Here is a 20,923-nt window from a genome sequence, read left to right as displayed (position 1 = left end):
ATTCAACAAGTCTATACATTACTGTGTCCTCATCACAATAAGAATATCAGAGCTGCGTTTTGGGCCAACCCCTGAGCAGACCCCAAGCTCTATCTCTGGCTACACCTCTCTACAAAGCCTTCACCCTAGTCCCAAAGAGGCTGCTTACATTTCAGGATTTCTACTCCGGGGTTTTCATATAGGTGCAACTGGACAGGGGTCCAGGCAGGGGTTGGGGCCAGCTTAAAGGTTCAGGATGCAGGCTGGTGAAAGAGGACGTGGTAAGTGAGTGTCAGGCTCTGGGTCCAAGGCTCGGGAGGGACCAAGGAAGTACCTGCTGAGGCCAACAGTCCCACCTTAGGGGGATTGCTGCCATTGGTTCCCCCCCCAGGAAAGGCTGGGCCCAGTGCTGTCCAAGGCCCCCCTTTTTTCAGTCTTCCCTCGCTAACAGCTATGCCGGCGGGGCCCGTCGAGCTCAGGAGCCCGGAGAAAGTGACTCCCTGATCACCACCAAACTTGGCTTTCTTTTATCTCCGTTTACATCGCTTGCTAGGCCACCCTCTCAGAGCCCCGGGATCAGATCAGGGTCTGATGACCTCTCACGGAGGCAGGGCTCTAGGACCTAGGAGAACCTTTGGGAAACCCAGGTCCGCGCCGCTCCGACTGCGGGTGGGTGCAGGGCCGGCCCGGGTGGGTAGCACAGACCGGGCGCCACCACGCAAGGCCAGCCCGGATCCTGCAGTCCCCCCGGCCTCCTTCGAGGGGGCACCCGCCGGTCTTGCCCGAAGTCCTCCGCCCGGGCGCGGCGGGGGCGTGGGGGGTGCGGGGACGCGGCGGCGCGCGCCCGGCAGGTGGCTGGGCCGGGGGCGGGGCGGGCCGGGGCGGGGCGGGGCGGCGGGGGCGGGGGGCGCGCTCAGGAATGCGCGCCGCCCCCGCGCGGCCCCGCCCCGAGCATCCCGCGCCGACCGGGCCGCGCTGCAGGGCGAGCGTCATGGCCGCTTCGAGCCCGCCCCGGGCCGGGGAGCTGCTGGCCGAGGCCCGCAGAGCTTTCCGGGAGGAGTTCGGGGCCGAGCCCGAGCTGGCGGTGTCGGCGCCGGGCCGGGTCAACCTGATCGGGGAGCACACGGACTACAACCAGGGCCTGGTGCTGCCCATGGTGAGGGGCCGGGAGGGGCGCCCCGGGGCAGGGCCGGCCGAGCGCCGGGGGGGTGCCTGGCCCCTGCGTGGATGTGGCGCGGCCGCCCCGGAGTTTGGGGGCGCCGGCGCGTGGGAGAGGCCCGGGGCCGGGGTATTTCCCACGGTGGAAGGGAGGAAGCGGGGGACCCGCGAGGAAGTAGCTCGGAGGGGGTGTGCCGACGCCTCTTGGCTCTAGCCTGCCCTCTGTGGACCGCCCATCCTCACCATCAGCTTGTGGGGCCCCGACGTAGCATGCGGAAGAGGGCACTTCGGGCTCTTCAGAAGCCCCAGCCGCAGGCTTGGGGGGAACTAGCCCTACGTCTCCTGGCCCAGCTGGCTCCGCTTACAGAGGAGGAAACTGAGTCCCAGAGAGGGCTAGTGATCTGCCCGAGGTCACAGAGCTAGTCGTGGTGGGGCTGCAATTAGAGTCAGGCCTCCCAGCTCTCAGCCTGCGGCTCTTTCCACTTGGTGCAGCCTGGCAAGTGAGTGGGTACCGCGCGCCGGAGACCCCCAAAATGGGAAGGCATCAGTTGGAGCTCTTCTGATTCTCGTTTCCTTTCGAGCTCTCCTCCTGGTTGCCTCACAGCTGGGGAGCCCATGTTCAGGGCAGAGTCCAGATCTATACTTCTGCAGCACTGGCCCTGCCCCTGAAGACCCAGGGTCAGGATCCAAGCCCTCAGGGCCAACTCAGCACTGAGGTTCTTCCCCAGGACACCCCCTGTTTCTTTGTTGTTGTGCCTCAAAAGGAATCTGAAACCTTTCATTCCTCAGAACTTTAGTATGGCCCCATCCCTTGGTCGGCGGACAGAAGCTTTACATACTCCCTGTCTCTCCTGCCCACCAGGCGCTGGAGCTGGTGACCGTGCTGGTGGGCAGCCCCCGGGCAGATGGCCTTGTCTCCCTCCTCACCACCTCTGAGGATGCTGATGAACCCAGGCGGCTGCAGTTTCCACTGCCTACAGCCCAGCGATCACTGGAGCCTGGGACCCCCCGCTGGGCCAACTATGTCAAGGGAGTGATTCAGCACTACCCAGGTATGGGGCCTCGGCCTGGGTCAAGTTCACACTAGTGCTCTGAGGACCACCTCTCAGCTACAAAGCTCATTAGCTCAGCTAATCCACCACGGGATAGCTTGCAGGAAAGAGTATCTCCGTAGTACAGATAATGAGACTGATATCCTGAGAGGTTCCAGAACTTGCCCTGAGCTGCTCATTATGATTGGAGGAGCCAGGATTCAAACCCTAGCCTGTTGGCCTCCAGCGCTGTAAACCAGAAGAAGAGTTAGGAAGACTGTGTCCCAGGAACCTCAGGTGGGAGGTTTAAGGGTAGTGGGACCAAGGTGGCCTCTGACAATTGAGATGCATCCCCGAAAGGAGCTACCAGGTAGTTGGCTCCCTTCATACCGAAACACATGCCCTTCGTGGGCCTGTCTGCCCATACGGCCCATCTCACCACCACCCGTTCTTTCCAGCTGCCCCCCTCCCTGGCTTCAGTGCAGTGGTGGTCAGCTCAGTGCCCCTGGGGGGTGGGCTGTCCAGCTCCGCATCCCTGGAAGTGGCCACGTACACCTTCCTGCAGCAGCTCTGCCCAGGTACTTCCTAGATCCCAGCCCCCAATCCAACCCTCCTTCCCCGAGGTTTCCTGGCGGTTGGAGCTTCGGGAGGAGGGTGGAAATCTATCTCCTTGGAGTGTTGTTGGAGCTGCTGCTGCCCCTCCCCTCCACCCCCTACACGCCCTCCTGGGCTGTGCCAGCCTCCCCACCTTACCCTGTGTCACAGACTCAGGGTCAGTAGCTGCCCGGGCTCAGGTGTGTCAGCAGGCCGAGCACAGCTTCGCAGGGGTGCCCTGTGGTATCATGGACCAGCTCATCGCACTGCTCGGGCAGGAAGGCCACGCGCTGCTCATTGACTGCAGGTCAGGGGCTCCCCTCGCCCCCTCCCACCTCATCATCAGGAGTTTCTGGGTGGAGCATGCCCACTGCCTGGTGTGGCAAGCGGACACTTGTCTCACGCCAAGGGCTTGTCACCTCCCCACTCCAACTCTGTGCCAGGTCCCTGGAGACAAGCCTGGTGCCACTGTCAGAGCCTAAGTTGGCTGTGCTCATCACCAACTCCAATGTGCGCCACTCCCTGGGCTCCAGTGAGTACCCTCTGCGGCGGCGCCAGTGTGAAGAAGTAGCCCGGGCATTGGGCAAGGAAAGCCTTCGGGAGGTGCAGCTGGAGGAGCTGGAGGGTGAGAGCTGGCTGGGTATTCTGGGGGGTTGCCGGGTCCTGCGTGTGGCCTTGACCTTGCTGTGTCCTCCCTCATCTCCAGGGGCCTCTGCTATACTCTGTGCACTACCCCCAACACTGCAGACTGAAGGTTCCAACCTCAGCAGGGCTGCTTGAAATCTTTTTTTTTTTTTTTTTTTTTTAGTTTTTATTTATTTATGATAGTCACACACACAGAGAGAGAGAGAGAGAGAGAGGCAGAGACACAGGCAGAAGGAGAAGCAGGCTCCATGCAGCGGGAGCCTGATGTGGGATTCGATCCCGGGTCTCCAGGATCATGCCCTGGGCCAAAGGCAGGCGCCAAACCGCTGCGCCACCCAGGGATCCCTGCTTGAAATCTTTTTTTTTTTTTTTTTTTTATTATTTTATTTTATTTATTTATGATAGGCACACAGTGAGAGAGAGAGGCAGAGACATAGGCAGAGGGAGAAGCAGGCTCCATGCACTGGGAGCCCGACGTGGGATTCGATCCCGGGTCTCCAGGATCACGCCCTGGGCCAAAGGCAGGCGCTAAACCACTGCGCCACCCAGGGATCCCCCTGCTTGAAATCTTAATAGTGTTTTTCTTTTTTCTTTTTCTTTCTTTCTTTCTTTCTTTTTTTTTTTTAAAGTAGGCTCCACACTCAGAATGGGGTCCGGTGCGGGCCTTGAACTCAAAACCCCGAGGTCAAGACCTGAGCTGAAATCAAGAGTCAGATGCTTAACTAACTGAGCTGCCTAGGCGCCCCTTAATCTAATGCTTTTCTACTAAGATTACGGTGCCACTATGGGTGGTAGAGAAAAATACAGAGGAATAAAATGAGCTATAAGACCAGCACCCAGAGATAGCTGCTGCTCACATTTTAGCATATTTTCCTCCAATGTTTTTGTACATCTGTATTTTCAAAGTTTAGTAGATGTAGTATTGTCACTTGTTTCTCTTTTTCTCTCTTTAAAGATTTTATTTATTTATTCATGAGAGACACAGGCAAGACATAGGCAGGGGGAGAAGCAGGCTCCATGCAGGGAGCCCGACGTGGGACTCGATCCCAAGACCCCGGGATCATGACCTGAGCCAAAGGCAGATGCTCAACTGCTGAGCTACCCAGGCTGCCCTTTTTAAGATTTTAAAAAGGGAGTGGGAGAAGCAGCTGAGCAAGGAGCCCTACATGGGGTTCCATCCCAGGACCCTGAGATCATGATCTGAGCCTAAGGCAGACACTCAACTGTCTGAGCCCCCCAGGCGCCCCTCTCTTGTTATTTTCTTAGGATTAGATTTTGAGGAGCAGGATTGCAGAGCAAAAGATACATGTATTTGAAAAGTTATTGATACATGTGGCCAAGAAGATAGTATATTTAGTAGTTTGAAGGCCAGATCAATATCGCTTCATTCTCCCTTACTCTGTGGAGAGGATACTATTTTGATTTATTCATTTTTAAAAGATTATTTGTTTATTCATGAGAGACACATGGAGAGAGGCAGAGACATAAGCAGAGGGAGAGGCAGGCTCCCTGTGGGGAGCTGATGTGGGACTCAACCCCAGGAGCCCACAATCATGACCTGAGCCAAAGGCAGGCAGACAACCAACTGACCCACCCAGGGGCCCCCTCTTCTCTCTGTTTTAGATGAGGGGTCCATAGTAAGTGGCAGTTCTGAAACTCGAACCAGCCAGGTTGGCCCCCTAGCCTGTACTCTCAGCCTCGGGGACGGGCTGCTGGCATTGGGAGTTGTGCCCTCCCTGGCAGTGTGCGAGTGCCCATTGCAGGAACACTGGCCAGCTCTGTAGGACTGTCTGGTCCCTCTCGGTGAACTGTCAGGTTCAGACCTGTCCCACCTGCTCTTTGCAGGTGACCTTGGCAGAGGTTTTCACACTGGAGTACTGTGGCTCTCCCTCCTCTCCACTGCACCCCTTTCCCACCATTCCTTGGGGGTCTCCCCTACCTGCAGACCAGTGCCGCCCTCTGCCTTCTTCAGAGTGTCCTGTGCCAGAAGCCCTACTTTGCCTCCTTCCTGTCCTCTGCCTGGCTCTTCCCCTTCTGCTTGGAAACATGGACAGTTCTCTTCCCTTCTAAAATTGAGTCTCTTTTCCTGTACCAATTTTGGGAGAAGACGTAATGCTTAATGGCCCCCATTTTGTCATCTGTGTTCATTTCTCAATATTCTCAGTTGGCCCACCCCCTTCCCCAGCCACTAGACACAGCAGCCTCTCCCAGGGTCCCCCCCCACACACACCCCCAACACACCAACAGCTTGCACTCCCTCCCCATGAGTGGCCACTGGCCTGCTTGTTCACACCTCTGGTTCTCTGCATGTGCCTGCCCCAGGCTTCGTCCTCTGCGCACAGCACTGGCCACCACTGCTCTACCTAGGACTCAGATTAGAGCCTGCAGCCCCTTGCTCTCCCGGCTGGGGCCTACCCTCATTTCTGCCTGCAGTCCTGGAGATTCCACCTGATTCCCAGCGGAACTCCTCATCCCGCCTCCCCTGTAGGCTTCCCCTGCTGACTTCCCCTTGCCTGTTATTTCTTACCCTTGTCACTCGGGCTTGAGACCTCCATCACCCCTGTGTCCTCACTGTTGCCCCTCCCACCTTGATCTCTGATCTCTGACCCCTCCATCCCTTCCTCCCCGACATCAGGCCCCTCGTATTTTGAGCGCATAACAGCTGCTGCCTGGCTCCTGGTGCCCACTTCTCCCAGCTCCAGCTCTCCACCCAGGGCAGTCGATTTTATCCACTGGAGCTCAGCTCCAGCCTGTCCCCGCTTCCAAACCTCTGTGGCACCCAGAATGAAGTAGCAGAGCCCCCTGGCATGCAGGGTGTCGTCATCCACTCAACTTGCTCTCCCCACCTTAGCGTTAGCCAGCGGGACGGCCTGCTCCTGGCGTGCCCTATGCCCTGCCTCTTGACCTTTGCCTGGGCTGTCCCCCAATTCTAGAGCCCCAGCCCCTGGAGGCTGCACTGATGCCTGGTGTAAACAGCGGTGGGAGGACGTCTCCCTCTTGTTCTGCTGTGGGCTCTTGAAGGCAGCACGTATCTCCCTCACCTCAGAAACGACAAGAGTCTGGAGCTTACCCTGCTGCTGATGGGGTGCCTGCTGTGCACCAGGCACCCTGCCGGGATGGGAGCTCCCCCCATGTGTTCTCTCACTCCATGCTTACCGCACTTGAAGTGACATGGGTGCCCCACTTTATATTCAAGGAAGGGAGGCCTTGAACCTTAGTCACCAATACAAGGTTCTGTTTGCAGCTTTGTCACAATCAGGATCCCACCGCCTTGCTGCCCCCATCCCCACGTCTGCAGGGGCTCAGAGGTGGTGGGTGGCGGGTCTGCTGACCCCTTTCCTTCCCCAGCGGGCAGAGAGCTGGTGAGCAAGGAAGGCTTCCGGCGGGCACGGCACGTGGTAGGTGAGATCCGGCGCACGGCCCAGGCGGCAGCTGCCTTGTGCCGCGGAGACTACAGAGCCTTCGGTCGCCTCATGGTAGAGAGTCACCACTCGCTCAGGTGAGGACGCCTGGGTGCCTGTGGAGCCTGGGCGCAGGTGGAGCCCAGGGCAGGGTGGGGCCTGTCCTAGGCCCACCCTCTCCTGTGTCCTCTCTGCAGGGATGACTACGAGGTGAGCTGTCCTGAGCTGGACCAGCTCGTGGAGGCTGCGCTTTCAGCACCTGGGGTTTACGGCAGCCGCATGACTGGTGGTGGCTTTGGCGGCTGCACTGTGACCCTGCTGGAAGCCTCCTTCACTTCCCAGGTCATGCAGCACATACAGGTGGGTGGGTGGGTGCCTGGGGGCAGGAGGGATGGAGACGGGTTCCCAGGGCCCTGCCATGCTTAGACCCCACCTGCCTCTCCCGTAGGAGCAGTACAGTGGTACCGCCACCTTCTACCTCTCTCAGGCAGCCGATGGTGCCAAGGTGCTGCACTGGTGAGGCACTCCTCCAGGATGGCACCCGCTGGGCAGGGGGCCTGCCAGGCAGCAAGTCACGAAGCTCCGGGGCTCTGGCATCTGCCCTCACATCTGGGTGCTCAATAAACTTGTGCCTCCCACCATGATACCCGCCTGCCTCTAGAGGTGGGTGTGTGCTTGGGTATCAGAGAAGTGTGTCAGGACCGCTGCCCTGCTCTGCACAGGCACTCCCTGGAGGAACAGACAGGGCAGAGCCAAGCCGTAGCAAAATCTTTTATTAAGTGCCAAACAAAGCTGGGCCCTTGTCATACTGGTGCCCACTCCTTGGTTACTCACAAATGGGCTGGGGCCTGGGGTAGGGGAGTTGCAGCCAGAAGGGCCTTCTGGGACCTCTGCTTCCTTCATACCCCCCCAGAGGACACCTTCCCTCTGCTCTGTAGCCCGAGGTGCTGGTCCTGTGATCCGATTGTGGGTGCGCTGGGCTGTGGGGGGAGGGGGATCCAAGGATGGAGTAGCTGAGGCAGAGCCAGGGAGAGGAGGCAGGGTGGGGACCCAGGTTCCAGCACACTGTTGGGTAAGGGTGGTGGTGGGGGATCAGGTCTGGAAGAACTGCTGGTCCACCTGGGTACTGAGGGTGCCACTGGTGGTTAGTGTCCGGCTCACAAACTCCTGAGTCACGTGGCGGGTGAGGGAGCCACTTGCTTCCAGGCGCTGGGACCCCAGGGTCAGTCCATCTACAGCAGAAGAAACACTGAAGGACTCTGCTTAGGCCCCTGCTTCCCGAGCCCTGTGAGCTCTTCGTTGTCACCTCCCTCCCCCCCCCCCCCCCCCGCCCCGCCCCGCCCCGCAGGAGAGCCAGATCCTTTGCCCAGCAGCTCACCCAGTAGGAAGGGTTCGGTTGTACTGGTATGGGTGGTGGTGATGCTGCTGTACTCGCCTGGCAGTGGGTGCTGGACGAGTCCGAGGTGGCTGCCCAGTTGTGGGAAAGGGCCTGGTGTGGGTAGAGAGGCCAGTCAGGGTTGGTGCCGAGTGAAGTGGCCAGAGAAGGGGTAGGAGTAAGGAAGGGGCGAGGCACCGTACCTCCATCCTGGGACTCAATGGTGATGATGCCCTCACGCTCTGGCCCACAACCCTCGGTGGTCCTGGCCTGTACCTTGAACTTGTAGGGCACGTTCTCACTGAGGCCTGGCACGGTCAGCCGGCTCTCGGGGCTGTCCCCATCCACCAGGAATGTGGCTGGTTCTGGATAGGGAAGATGCCTTTAGTGTCTGTGGCTCCCTTCCACCTCTCCCCTGGCCACCCCTGACCTGGGGGCAGGGTACCTCCTCCATGAGCCATCTCACAGGTCACCACGTAGCCAAGGATGTTCCCTTCAGGCCTGCGTGGCCGCTCCCAGCTCAACTGCAGGGAGTCTGGGCTCAGGGCAGTAAACACCAGTGGGCCTGGGGCACTGGGTGTGCTCAAAGTGAAGGGGGAGCCTACAGGCAGCAGAACAAGAGTGTCGGTGTGTAGGTGAGTAGGAGACATCACAGGGGGGGGGGGGCAGCCATGGGGTGGGGATGCAGCTCACCTGGCAGGGGGCAGAGTGGACTCTGGGGGTGCACCTGGGACTCAATGGTGATGACGCCCTCGCGTTCTGGGCCCCAGCCTTCCTGGCTCTGGGCCCGCACGCGGAACAGGTAGGAATGGTTGGGCAGAAGGTCTTCCACCACCACTGAAGTCTGGCTGGGGTTAGGGATGTTGAGCCGATACAGCTCCCCTGGAGATGGAGGTGGGGGGAGACAATGGAACAGTGTGATTCCCACCCCTGTCCTGATACCACCCCTTCCCTAGGTTGCCACCAAGACCTGGTTGTCACTCACCAGGATTAGCTGTGGTTTGGGAACAGGTGGGATCAGCCTTGTATGCTATGGTTGGTTGTTTAGGATGTACACTACGAGGATAAGTGGAGCCTAAAATCCCACCTACGTTCTGGCTGTTTATGGGCCCAAGTCAAGCTGCTGTGGGTTTGTCTTCCCAGGGAAGCACCACTTCCCAGCTCCCACAAAGGTATCTCCCAGGCCAGCAGAAGCCCTGGGTCCCTAAGCCAGGGAAGCCTTGTTAGGCAAAATGTAGCAGAGAGAGTGACCAGGAGAGAGGCCCAGGGGGCTGGATGAGGACTCAGAAGAGCGGAGGTAGTGAGGAGCATGGGAGTGAGACCCTCAGAAGGTCTGGTGGGGATCGTCCTGTTCAAGGGGCTTGGGTGGATTCCTGTCCGGCTGGATGCTCCCATGAGTCCCAACACAGGGTCGAGCCTTGCAAGGCGTCGCCCCACAGCCGCCAGCAGCAGCTGAGCCTCACCGCCGTTCAGCAGCTGGTACTCCACGCTGTAGCCCTGCAGCACCTGCTCACACTGTGGCTCCTGCCAGCTCACTTTCAGAGATGTGGGTCCCAGTGCTGAGAACACCAGGCGGGTGGGTGTGTTGGGCAAACTCGGGGCCAAGCGGGAGTCTGAAGACAGGAGGCTGTGGTCAGTTTGTGTCCAGGGTCTCTGGGCAGGAGTGCTGCCTCTATCCCCTGACCTCCTGCGGCTGTCTCGTCTTTGCCGACTGCTGGCCTGGCAGCTTGCTCCCCCTGCAACACCCTGTCCAGGCCCCCTCCACAGCCTGCTGCCTCTCCTCCCCCAGCCCAGCACCCCCCTCCCCAAGGGACAGTGGCCATATTAGGCATCAGCAGTGATGGGGATGGAATGAGGGGTAAGATGCTGGGTTCGGGCAGTGACCGCAATGAGCAGATGGGTGACAGATGGAGCAGGACAGCTGTGGAGACACAACAGCATGGCCACCCCTGTACTACCTGGGCCCCGAAAGGGCGCTGCTGGCTGCCCAGCCAGGATTATAGTGTCTTGTGAGTTCCCAGAGGGAGGGAACCCCTTCATCTGGGCCCGACTCAGGGGCCCCAGGGCCCAGGACAGCGGAAGCCTGCTCCTCCCTTCTTCCCAGATGGGAGGGAGGCCTATGGCAGGACAAAACAGGAGTGAGAGGGCAGGAAGTGTGTGTGTGCTGGAGGATGGGCAGCGGGGCCAGTACCCTGAGCTCCCGGGGCTGGAGAGGAAGCGTCGGGGGAGGCAGGGCTGGTTGCAGACACTCACTGTGGGAGGAGAGGGAGGTGAGGGTGGAGTAGTCTCTGGGCAGCGTGGCAGAGTGGGAGTGTTCTGTGCGGGTCAGCGAGTGGTAGTCCCGCGTGAGGGTGGAGGATGTACTCAGCACCCGGTGGGACACGTGTGGGCTCAGGTGGGTCCCATAGGCAGTGTTGGCCACAGTCATCCTGTGCAGGGAGTTGGCGCTGCCCGGGAAGGCAAAGTCCATCCGTCCGTTCACCAGATGCTCTGCAGGAGGAGAGCAGCGTCACTGGCACAGACCTGTACCGGACCCAGAGCCCCATGGGGCAGGCTGTGGCCCTGGGAATTTCTAGGATTACCTATTTTCTGGGGCATGGCCTTGGCACAAAGAAAACCAGCCTCCCTTGGCCCACTAGGGACAGAGGCTCAATGTTCCTGGCCGAGCCCGAGGGGCCACACAGGCTCCTGCCACCTGTGTCCCCTGGCCTTCAGGATACCAGCGCAGTTGGTCTGAGCACCTCTGATGCCTACTGCCCTCGCGGTTAGCCCTGCCTTGGGTGGGGTGGAGCCCAAATGCCTGCCCTTGTGTCCCTTCAGGCCTCTGAGGGGTCTCCTTGGGTACGAGGGCCTGCCCCTGGGCTCCACAGGTTTCCGATGTTGTGCGTTTTGAGGACAGCCCGACCGCCTGCCCTGGGGGTCTGCCTGCGCGGTGGCACCTCCCCAGGCTCAGCCGGGGCCTTGATGGGCAGCCTGGCCACCGGGGGCCGGGCGGGCCCAGGCAGCAAGCGAGCAGCCCAGGGGTGCGGGGTCGGGGCGCGCGGGCAGGCCCGTCACCTCCGGGGGTGGCGCCGCCACCCTCCCCGCCCGCGCCCGCGTCCGCGCTGTGGTCCGGGGGGCCGCGGGGCGCCTCGCCGTCGGAGGAGCGCCCGCTGCTGGCCGACAGGCGCGGGATGAGCTCCGGGGGCAGCCGCCACGTGATGCGCCGCAGGTCCAGCTCCTCCCCCAGCAGGGGCTCGAACTTCCAGCCGCCGCCTTGGGAACAACGAAGGGCCGCGTTGGCACCGCCGGCGGGCGCGGGCGGCGGCGGGGCGGGGGCCAGCGAGCGAGCCGCTCCTCGGGCTCTCCGGGATCCTAGTGCGCGGGGCCGGGGTGGGGAGCGGGGCGGGCCACGTGGTCGCGGAGCAGGCGACAGGCGGGACCCTCGGCCCGCGGCCCGCGAGGTGGAAGAGGGGCTCCTCCGTGTGAGCCAGGGCAGCCCGGGCTGCAGCTGCTGAGGATCGGGCCCCCAGGGGTGGCCCTGGCTCTGTCACCAGCTGTGAGGTCTCCTGCCTGGAGCCTCCGTTTCCTACCTGTGTACTGGAGAGAGTGCTCTCTGCCCTGCCTGTCTCCCCGGGACAGTTCCAGAAGCCACAGAGAGTGTTAGCACAGGTAGTGTTAGCAGCTGAGTTTGGGCACCTGATCCTTACCTCCTGTTCTTTCTCTCAGACCGACAAACCCCCCAGGACCCTTGGGTTCCTTAAGCCCAAGCCCTCTCAAGGCATGGATGGAAGAAAGAAATCCTGGAGGATGCTGACTCCTGGCATTCTATGATCGGTATCTGGTTTTACATATAGATCAGAAAACTGAGGCACAGAGAGGGTGAGCAGTTCGTGTGGTGGCCCACAGTGGAGCCAGAGCTAAAACTGATACCAGGGAGTCCAGTCGAGGGCCCTTTATCCCACACTGTGGGGAATCAGGAGGGAGGAGGAGCAGGACCCGGGACAGGCCAGGTGGTGGCTCTGGGCTCCTGGGCCATGCTTGCCTCCTCCCACATAGCCTTGTTCCTGGGAGGTGGCCTGACTGTCCTGGCTCCGTGACACAGCCTTCCAGGTGCGAGGCTGTGTTTCCATATGGTCCCGTGTGCGTGAGCATACACAACCCTGTGTGCACCTACTTCCAAGCAAGTGTTTGCCTGCGCTTCTACACAGACGTGCACACGACTGCATGTGGGCCACTTTGGCTTTGTCCCCTCGGTACCCAGTGCCAATAAGGTGCTGCCAGATGGTAGGCTCTGGCTGCTTTGCTTTCTCTGGACCCCAGTGACAGCCCCGCCTCCTACCTGGGGCTTCCTCTCAGGGATCCCAGACCCACTCACCAGTGTCATCGGAGACACTAGGCCTCTGGCTGCCAGTAGGGGAGCGTAGAACGTCATCACTGTACATGAGGAAGCTCTCATAGTCTTCCCCACACTGGGCGTCCACAATGGGGATGTCCGGGATGATGGGGACTGTGGAGTGGGAAGGAGTGAGCCAGGGCCCCAGACTCGGCCTCCTGTCCTCCCCTATCCCCCCCGCCCCACTCACTGGACATGGGCCGCTTGGGCTGGGTGGCCAGGTTGATGATGGCCTCCCGCTCGGGCCCCCAGCCTGCCCCATTGCGCGCCTTCACCGTGTAGCGGTATGGCTGGGACTCCCGCAGGTTCTCAATGAGCAGCATCCGTTTCTTGGGACTGTCCACCAACACCTTCTTCATGGGCCCGATGGGTCCTGAGGCAGGGAGAGCACCTCAGATGGGTCATTCGAGGTTCCTGCCTGGCCCAGCCCTGCCTCTGATGTGGCAGCCTGGTGCTCAGCCCTTTACTTCCCAGACAGAGCACAAGAACAAGGCAGGGGGCAAGCAGCTATGGAATTCCCGGGGCGTGCCAAGCCCCTGAGAACCTAGGCAAAGCATTCAAAGAAGTGTCCCCAACTCTCCGAAGGGCTCATCCTTAACTGGCAGAGCCAGGACAGGGCTCGAGGTGGCCCCACTGTCACCTCTATTGATTGGTACATGGTCTTGCATCCAGGGTGCCTGCACCCAAGGTGTGCACTCTAGTGGTGAGGCTGCCTGTGCCTCATTGTCCACAACCAAACCCCGAGTGCTGAAAGCAGAGCCATCCCAGCGCCCAGCACAGCTGCCATGGGGTCATAGGAGCGAGGCCTGGAGCAGAGGGTGGGCTCAGGAAAGCTGTGTTTCGTGAGAGCTAAGGGAGTTGGGGAGGAGTGAAGGGTGTGCAGGAAGGCCCAGCAGTGTCAGGTCAGCAGAGGGCAGAAGCCAAGCAACTCTCCTGTGCTCACGTCTAGAAGGGCAGACACACAGCCCTGGGAGAAAGGAGAAAGTGGCTCCTGTTAAGAGCAAGTTATGGTGTCTAGGCCCAGATACAATGGGAAGGCTGCCATGTTGGAAGCCTTCTGGAAACCAGAGAAGGCACAAAAGACTGGAGGCAGAAGGTCCCAGTCTCCAAAGAGGTCCCAGGGAGGGTTCTGGAAGATGATACCTAATAACACCCATGCTTAAAAAGAATGGACTTATGGAGGCCCATCAACCTGGGGGAGGTTTCTAGCTGCTAAGATGGGCACTGATTCTCGGCTCACCCCTCACATCTCGTTACCTAGTGAGAGAGGGGGAGGGGGCACCCACCAAAGTGCTGATGCCCTCATCCAGAAAGGTCATCCAGCACATAGCTGAGACCTCAGCAGCCTGAAGCCATGCCTAAGATGATCGAGGATGAATTTTTGATAGGATACATATCACTCCTGGGATTAAAGGCAGGGTCAGAGGACACTTCCTAATAGTGGTCATGGGTGAACCAGGTGTTATAAATCCAGAATGTGCCAGAGGGGTGATGCGGCTGCCGAGGTTGTATGTAGTCTGCTTGTCTGGTAAAGAGCAATGAGCCAAAGTCTAGAATAATCTTGCTGTCCTTTGCCCTGTTGGGCCACCCCCAGGAGTGCTAAGCCTGACCCATGTTAAGGTCCAGAGGTTGTATGAGGTGGTGAGCTCCCCATCCCTGGGACTGACCCAAGAAGAAGTGAGGGCACGAGGAGGAGGCCTCTGCACCAGGTGAGATATGGAACTCATTTCCCTCACTTTCTCATCTTGGCAATTGGCAAAGCTGCCCACCGTTCCCTCCCTTCTAAGACTGGGAAGAAACAGTGCTTCCAGGCACTCTGGCCTCGTGGCTACCAGATAAAATGTTACACGAGCCGTACTAAAAAAAATTATTTATCTGAAATTCAGGATATCCCCAATTTGCTAAATCTGGTAAATCTACTTTGGCCTTAAGAGAACCGTGCAGAAATGAGCCACCCTGGTTGGCTGTATGGGAAGGTACTCCTGAACTTGTGAGCTCACCGCACATCCAACTCACACCTCCCATTCCCCCCTGCCCTGTGAGTTTCTGGGCTTGGTCTTGGGATGAGGTTAACCCAAACCTGACCACAAATCTCACGATGCCTCAGGGAACCGGACATCTGTGGTTCATCCGCCGACCTGGGTGGCATGACCTCCCTCCTGCTCTTTGCCCCCTCCCCTTCCTGCTGTCCCCAGGGGTTGGGGGGTGGGGAGTCCAGGTCCTTACGGTTGTCCTCGTTGACCAAGCCGTAGCAGACCTCGTAGGCCGTGATCTCGCCGTTGGTCTCAGCTGGCTCACCCCAGCTCAGCTGGGTCACCGTAGAGGAGACGACATTGAAGGCCAGCCGCCCTGGCTCGCTGGGCACTGGCGGAGGAAGGGGGCCATACAAGAAGAAAGCTGTCAGCAGCTGCAGGGGGAGGGTGGGGTTCTGCAGGTGAGGGGGGCAGATTGGGCAGGCTGGCATCAGGGTAGCTCGGGGACAGACAGAGGTGGTGAAGCCTCACCTTCCTGCTGCGTGCGGCAGGACACCAAGGAGCTGTACGGGCCCTCGCCCTGGGCCCCATAGGCGCACACCTTCATCTCATAGTCGCAATATGGGTACAGGTTGGTGAGCTCCACTGAGGGCACTTTGCTGTCAAGCAGGTGGGCTTCGGACTCAGAGTCACCCTGGATCCAGTACTTCACCTGCCCCCGGGGGAGGAATTGGTCAGTGGGGAGCGGCAAGTGCCAGAGCTTCTCTTATTGTCCCCTCTGCACAGATGGAACACCGAGGGGTTGGGGACCTGCCAGGTTCACACAGTAGGCCTGGGGCAGAACTGGGGTGTCTCCTGGATGAGTGGAGGGGGCCACAAAACCAGGAAAGAGGGCAAATGTCTGAAAACTTCAGGGATGGGTCCTCCCTCTTCCCCAGGCAGATAGGGGAGCCCCTGTCCACCTATGCTTGGCCCCCTAGGGTGGAGCATACCCTCTCTGCCCTCTCAGGGGCCCTCTGGCCTCAGGTGGCCCATGTCCCCATTGGGTACCAGGCCTCCCCATCTACCTCCCTCGTTGCCTCCCACCTTACCCTGTACCCTGCTGGCTTGCCAGGAGGGGGCAGCCAGTTGAAGTGGATTTTCCGGGACCCGGCAGCCTTGGCATTAGGGTTCTGAGGGGCACCCAGGTCACCATGCTGGGATGGGAAGGATGACAGCATCTGGCTTGTGAAGTTCCTGTCCAGTTCATCTGTAGTGGACCAAGGCCAAGTGGAGCAGCCAGCTCAGCCACCCGCGCCCCTTTGAGGCAAGAATCCACCCTCACCACCAGGGGGCTCCGGAGATTCAGTTAAACCCTCGGGGCCAAACACTTCCCTACCAGCTCTCCACTGACAGCTGCCCACCCATTCTGGAGGAATGAGAAGGAGGAGGGAATTGGTCTAGCCTTCTTTCTCCCTTGGCAGCCAAGGGAATGTTCCAGGTGTTCGAACATTTGTTCGTATGCACCCCCTCCTCCCCTCTACCCTGAGAATCCTCTCTCCTCTCCTATCTTCTCAGCAAACCTCTGGCGGGGGCTGCTCACAGACACCGCCATACTGGAAGCTAAGGACCCATAAAAATTGGTTGCACTCTTTAGGAAACACCTGCATTTTAGCTGGAACTGAGGCTCAAGTCAAAGGGCTAAGGCCTAGCAGTGGGGTTCATGGTGCTGCCAGCAGGCTGGGTAGCCATGACGTGACTCCACCCTCTCAGGTTGAGAGCACAGTTGCCAGATAAAATGCAGGACCTGTAGTTCAGCCAGAATTTAAGATAAATAACAATAGGATAAGTATATCCCAACTGTTGCATGGGACAGACTTATATACAACTGTTCCTTGACTATCTGAAGTCCAGATTTCACTGGGCAACCTGTATTTTTTCTTGCCAAGACTGGCAGCCTCAGTGGAGAGGCCCCCAACCCCCTGCTCTGTACCTGCTCAAGCACACCCCAGGCTCTGCGTACCTCGTTCCCCAATGACGACGGTGGCTAAGTGGGGCTGGCCCAGGCGGGCCCCAAACTTGGGGTTGCTGAGTTGAATGTGGAAGCGGCGGGTCTGGCCGCCCCGCAGGAGGGCATCCATCTCCTGCAGCTCCAGGAGCTTCACCTGCAGCTCCTTCCATGTCTCCCCAGGTTGGAAGAGTAGGTCACCCTCTGCGGGGATGTAGTCCTGGGAGTGGGATGGGGTCAGGGTCAGGCCAGACCAGGGGACTGAATCACGCCAAGCGCCCCACTCCAACCTCACATTACAGCAGAGACCATCCCACGTGGACACGAAATGGCTCGTGTTTCTATAGCACCACCTGTGCACCAAGCACTTTACAAATATTAGCTCATTTGACCCTCACAGCTATGTGAGGTGCAGCTATTACTGTCTCCATTTTACAGATGAGGAACCGAGGCACACGGAGGTAGAGAAACTTAACCCAAGTTCACCGGGTAGTTGTGATAGAGCTGAGATTTGAACCAAGGCTCAGAGATGGGGATGTACAGCAGACAGAGAGAGCCCTACACAGGTAGGCTCCACCCAGGAAGTTCCTCCCTCCTGCATCGTGGCTCTGAAGTCTGGGATCCCACCAGGCCCCAGGCCCTGCTTCCTGGGTAGGGGGCCTCCTATCAGTGCCAGCATGCTTGCTTGCTTGCTTGCTTTTTTTTTTTTTTTAAGATTTTATTTATTTACTTGAGAGAGAGAGAATCCAAGCAGGGTAGGGTAGGGAGAAGGGAGAGGGAGGAGCAGGCTCCCCGCTGAGCAGGGAGCCAGCCGTGGGCTTGATCCCAGGACTCCGGGATCATGACCTGAGCCAAAGGCAGATGCTTAACCTGAGCCACCCAGACGCCCCTCCAGCTTTCTTCTTTCAATGCCCCAGAGCTCTCCTGAGAGGTCAGGATGCGTACATACGTGTTGGGGTCCACCCTGCAACTGAGAGGGGCGGGGGCAGCCCGCTTCTGCTCACAAGAGACCACTAGGGGGCGCTGCAAGCCAACATTTTAAGTCCAGGCCCAGCAGGGGGCAAATTCAAGTATAACAAACCCAGAAACAGTGCAAGCCTAAGAAAAGCAGGAGTTACCTGCTAGACCACTGACCTGGGGGGAACATTTCCAAACGTCAAAGGCACAAAACTCAACGCTGGGGGAACTGTACTAGATCAAAGGAGGCTTCAGACCCACAACAAAATGCAAGGCCAGATCCTTGACTGGTTTCTGGACTGAGGCCAAAAAAAACAAAACAAAAACCTATAGATGTGAACAAGGGGAAGTCTGAATGTGGACCAATTATTAGGTAATACTACACTGTGAGGTTTCCTAAAGTTCGTAATGATACAGTTGTGTAGAAGAGCCTCGTTCTCAGCAGGTTCTGGCAGAAACTTTAGAGTCAATGTGATGTCTACGACTTACTTGGAATAGTTCGGCAAACGCAATGGAACACAACTCTCTCCCTGTCTCTCTACAGTTACAGATAAGAGATACACAACCACACATACATCTGTATCTATGTACGTGCATCTATTCCTGTATCTGAACAGGAGAGAGAAAATAAATATTAACTGGTGACTCCATGAAAAGTGTAAATGGGTGCTAATGTTAGGAGTCTTTTCATTTTTCTGTAGGTTTGAAGTTTTTCAAAATAAAAAGTTGAGAAATAATGTTTTTAAAAACATGTGAATACCAAAATATCTTTATAAAAGCACAGAAGGGGACGCCTGGGTGGCTCAGCAGTTTAGCGCCTGCCTTTGGCCCAGGGTGTGATCCTGGAGTCCCGGGATCGAGTCCCACATTGGGCTCCCTGCATGGAGCCTGCTTTTCCCTCTGCCTGTGTCTCTGCCTCTCTCTCTTTCTGTGTCTCTCATGAATAAATAAATAAAATCTTAAAAAAATAAAATAAAATAAAATAAAATAAAATAAAATAAAAATAAAAGCACAGAAGGACTGCCAGAGTCCAGAATCTCTTTTATGGAGATTCTCTTTAATATGGTCGATTTAGGGAAATTTATGGACCTGCAAATTCTTCTTTGGAACTTTTATTGGGAGCACTGAAGCAGTAATGAGAACTGTTCCTTCCAATAAAAGGAAGTGTGGCCAGGCTGCGGGAGCCCACTGAGCTCAGGCTCGCCTGCATTTGCCAAACAGGCCTGTGGGCCCAGTGAGACTAGATTCTATTACTCTGAGTGAATTGCTGATATGAATATTTTTAGTTCGTAAATGTTGATAATAAATGCTGAAAAACAACCAAACCTGAAAGCCAAGTCAAGCACAACCAACAGCTGGATTTGGCTCTTTGCTAAGACTGGGGCCCAGTGATGGAAGGGATGGGGGCCCATGTGCACGGGACTCCCTGCCTTCAAGGGCTGCTCCTGCAGGTTGGCCCTGGGAGTGCCTGCCAGGCAAACCGAGACAGCCCTTGGCGGGGGTCTGTCCAAAGCCCCAGGTGGTGCCTGGATGGCTCAGTAAGTTAAGCATCTGACTCTTGATTTCAGCTCAGGTCATGATCTCAGGGTCCTGGGATCCAGCCCCACCCGGCTCCATGCTCAACAGAATCTGCTTGTCCCTCTCCCTCTGCTCATCCCCTGCTCTCTCTATCTCTCATAAACAAATAAACAAACAAACAAATAAATAAAATATTGAAAAAAGAAAAAAGGAGACGTTCAAAGCCCCAGGACTCCTGCCCTGATAGATACTGGGCTATTGGAAGGGAGACACGAATGATCTGGCCTTGATCCTGGCAGCGATGGGGCCTCACTTCGGGCACCACTAGCAGAAGCAGGTAGATGTGTCCTTTGGAAGCTAAGCAGGGGCATCACCAGCATCCAGGGACTGGACATGGCCACTGGCATGTCCTGCTGTCACCAGGCCCCTGGGAGATGCCTCTGACCCTGCAGCAGAGCCTTACCCGGTTGCCTTGTGCAGTGTTATCCTGTGTGCGGTAGGAGACCTGGGACTTGCCACTGTCCAGGATGCGCCGGACGACAGGAATGCGGGCCACTTGCTCCCCGCCGCTGACCAAGAACTCGGGCTTCTCGAAGGACACTATCCCGCTGGCTGCAAGGACCAAGGCACCAGTCAGGGCATCCGGGCCTCGGTGCCTTCTCAACAGCCACCCTCCTTCTGGCCCAGCCCAGCCAAGACTCTGGGACTCTACTTGTCCTTTCTTTTTTCTTTCTTTCTTTTTTTTTTTAAGATTTATTTATTTATTTGTTTGTTTATTTATTTATTTATTTATGATAGACAGAGAGAGAGAGAGAGAGAGAGAGAGGCAGAGACACAGGAGGAGGGAGAAGCAGGCTCCATGCCGGGAGCCTGACGCGGGACTCGATCTGGGACTCCAGGATCACGCCCTGAGCCAAAGGCAGGCGCCAAACCTCTGAGCCACCCAGGGATCCCCTACTTGTCCTTTCCTCACCCCACTGCTCTCTGGGGGGAGGAGAGGAAAGGAAAGGAAAATTCTCCCAGGAAAGACTGAGGGGGCTGGAACAGTGTCCAGGTGACATCCTGGAAGTGTCAGGGCAGAGGAAGGAGGTCCCACAAGGGCACAGCCAGACATGAGGCCCCGAGACTGAGGGCTGGGGCAGAGCAGGACAAAGTCCTCAGTGCTAGAGCAGGTTGGGAGGAGGCTCAGGGACCAGAGCAGGTGCTCTGGGTGCAGGAAGGACGGTTGTCAACAACCTGGGGTTCTCGAGGAGCAGGAGGGATGGCAGTGAGGGTGTCAGTGGGGCAGTGCCTTGCTTCCCCTCCGGGTAGGCTTGGGTGAAAGGAGCTCCCACTGCCCTCCCTGCTCTGATGTCCCGGCATCCTGTGGAGACCCATCCAACCTCCCAAGTTCAAAGGCCAAGAGGGAGGGAAGAACAAGGGGAGGGACAGGGGCAACCTCAGGAAGACCCAGCCCCCTGTGAGGATTAAAACAGAAGCTCCCACACTGAGTGCTCATGACCAGGCAGCGATGCACTGCCATGTACCCCTCTCGAGAGCCAGACACCCATTTTACAGATGGAGAAACCAAGGCCCACAGAGGTTAAGTGACTTGCCTAGGCCACACAGCCAGGCCCCATCTCCACTCCGATATCAGGAGGAACAAGTGTTCCCAGAGCCCCCCGTCTGCACCCCCTGCGCCCCCCACCCTGACCCACCTTGCTCCTTGATGATGGTGATGTTTACCAAGCGGCGCCCGAGGGTGGCCGTGCCCATGGGTACGTCGATGGCCTCCACCAGCAGCTGCTTCTCATCGTCATCCTCGGGCCGGATAAAGAGGGGTACCCGCACGTCTACCAGCTCCACGCCCTCCTGGAACTCCACCATGCCCCGGGCATCTGGGGGGGTGTCGGGGGTCACAGACGGGTCAGGGGGCCGCACAGGGGTGGGA

The 20,923-nt window shown here is 58.1% G+C and overlaps 2 protein-coding genes across 7 annotated transcripts in view; one reads left to right on the top strand and one right to left on the bottom strand.

Annotated features, from left to right (window-relative positions):
• Positions 1-914: 914 nt before the first annotated feature.
• On the top strand, positions 915-7,452 carry GALK1 (galactokinase 1). 2 transcript variants are annotated; one of them, XM_072781579.1, is made up of 8 exons: positions 915-1,135; positions 2,000-2,189; positions 2,627-2,746; positions 2,934-3,069; positions 3,206-3,387; positions 6,756-6,906; positions 7,006-7,168; positions 7,257-7,452. In XM_072781579.1, the coding sequence occupies exons 1-8, from the start codon at positions 971-973 to the stop codon at positions 7,326-7,328; spliced, it is 1,179 nt and encodes a 392-aa protein (XP_072637680.1). In that variant the 5' UTR covers positions 915-970; the 3' UTR covers positions 7,329-7,452. The 2 variants fall into 2 exon arrangements, with proteins under 2 accessions (XP_072637680.1, XP_072637681.1); XM_072781580.1 differs by lacking the exon at positions 2,627-2,746 and having other exon boundaries at positions 923-1,135.
• Positions 7,453-7,565: 113 nt separating this feature from the next.
• ITGB4 (integrin subunit beta 4) overlaps positions 7,566-20,923 on the bottom strand; it is a 30,099-nt gene continuing 16,741 nt past the window's right edge. For 2 of the 5 annotated variants that reach the window (XM_072781574.1, XM_072781575.1), the window contains 16 exons: positions 20,691-20,870; positions 19,457-19,605; positions 16,534-16,738; positions 15,623-15,780; positions 15,063-15,243; positions 14,785-14,922; positions 12,749-12,931; positions 12,541-12,672; positions 10,437-10,673; positions 10,142-10,300; positions 9,647-9,796; positions 8,877-9,065; positions 8,629-8,784; positions 8,387-8,548; positions 8,187-8,297; positions 7,566-8,040 (listed from right to left, as the gene is read on the bottom strand). In XM_072781574.1, the coding sequence (XP_072637675.1) occupies positions 7,901-8,040; positions 8,187-8,297; positions 8,387-8,548; positions 8,629-8,784; positions 8,877-9,065; positions 9,647-9,796; positions 10,142-10,300; positions 10,437-10,673; positions 12,541-12,672; positions 12,749-12,931; positions 14,785-14,922; positions 15,063-15,243; positions 15,623-15,780; positions 16,534-16,738; positions 19,457-19,605; positions 20,691-20,870 (2,630 nt within the window). In that variant the 3' untranslated portion in view covers positions 7,566-7,900. Of the gene's footprint in view, positions 8,041-8,186; positions 8,298-8,386; positions 8,549-8,628; positions 8,785-8,876; positions 9,066-9,646; positions 9,797-10,141; positions 10,301-10,436; positions 10,674-10,713; positions 11,439-12,540; positions 12,673-12,748; positions 12,932-14,784; positions 14,923-15,062; positions 15,244-15,622; positions 15,781-16,533; positions 16,739-19,456; positions 19,606-20,690; positions 20,871-20,923 lie in introns of those variants that run through there. The other 3 variants (XM_072781577.1, XM_072781576.1, XM_072781578.1) reach the window with 2 other exon arrangements.

The sequence above is a fragment of the Canis lupus genome, chromosome 16 (genome assembly GCF_048164855.1).
Source record: "Canis lupus baileyi chromosome 16, mCanLup2.hap1, whole genome shotgun sequence".
Taxonomy (NCBI): Eukaryota; Metazoa; Chordata; class Mammalia; order Carnivora; family Canidae; genus Canis; species Canis lupus.
This window is presented reverse-complemented; position numbering and strand designations above follow the sequence as displayed.

Excerpts from the sequence above, each read along its gene's own strand:
- GALK1 (XM_072781579.1), top strand. The coding sequence starts at position 971 with ATGGCCGCTTCGAGCCCGCCCCGGGCCGGGGAGCTGCTGGCCGAGGCC. Across the intron at positions 3,070-3,205 it reads GCGCTGCTCATTGACTGCAG|GTCCCTGGAGACAAGCCTGG; the intron begins GTCAGGGGCTCC and ends ACTCTGTGCCAG. Across the intron at positions 6,907-7,005 it reads GAGAGTCACCACTCGCTCAG|GGATGACTACGAGGTGAGCT; the intron begins GTGAGGACGCCT and ends TCCTCTCTGCAG.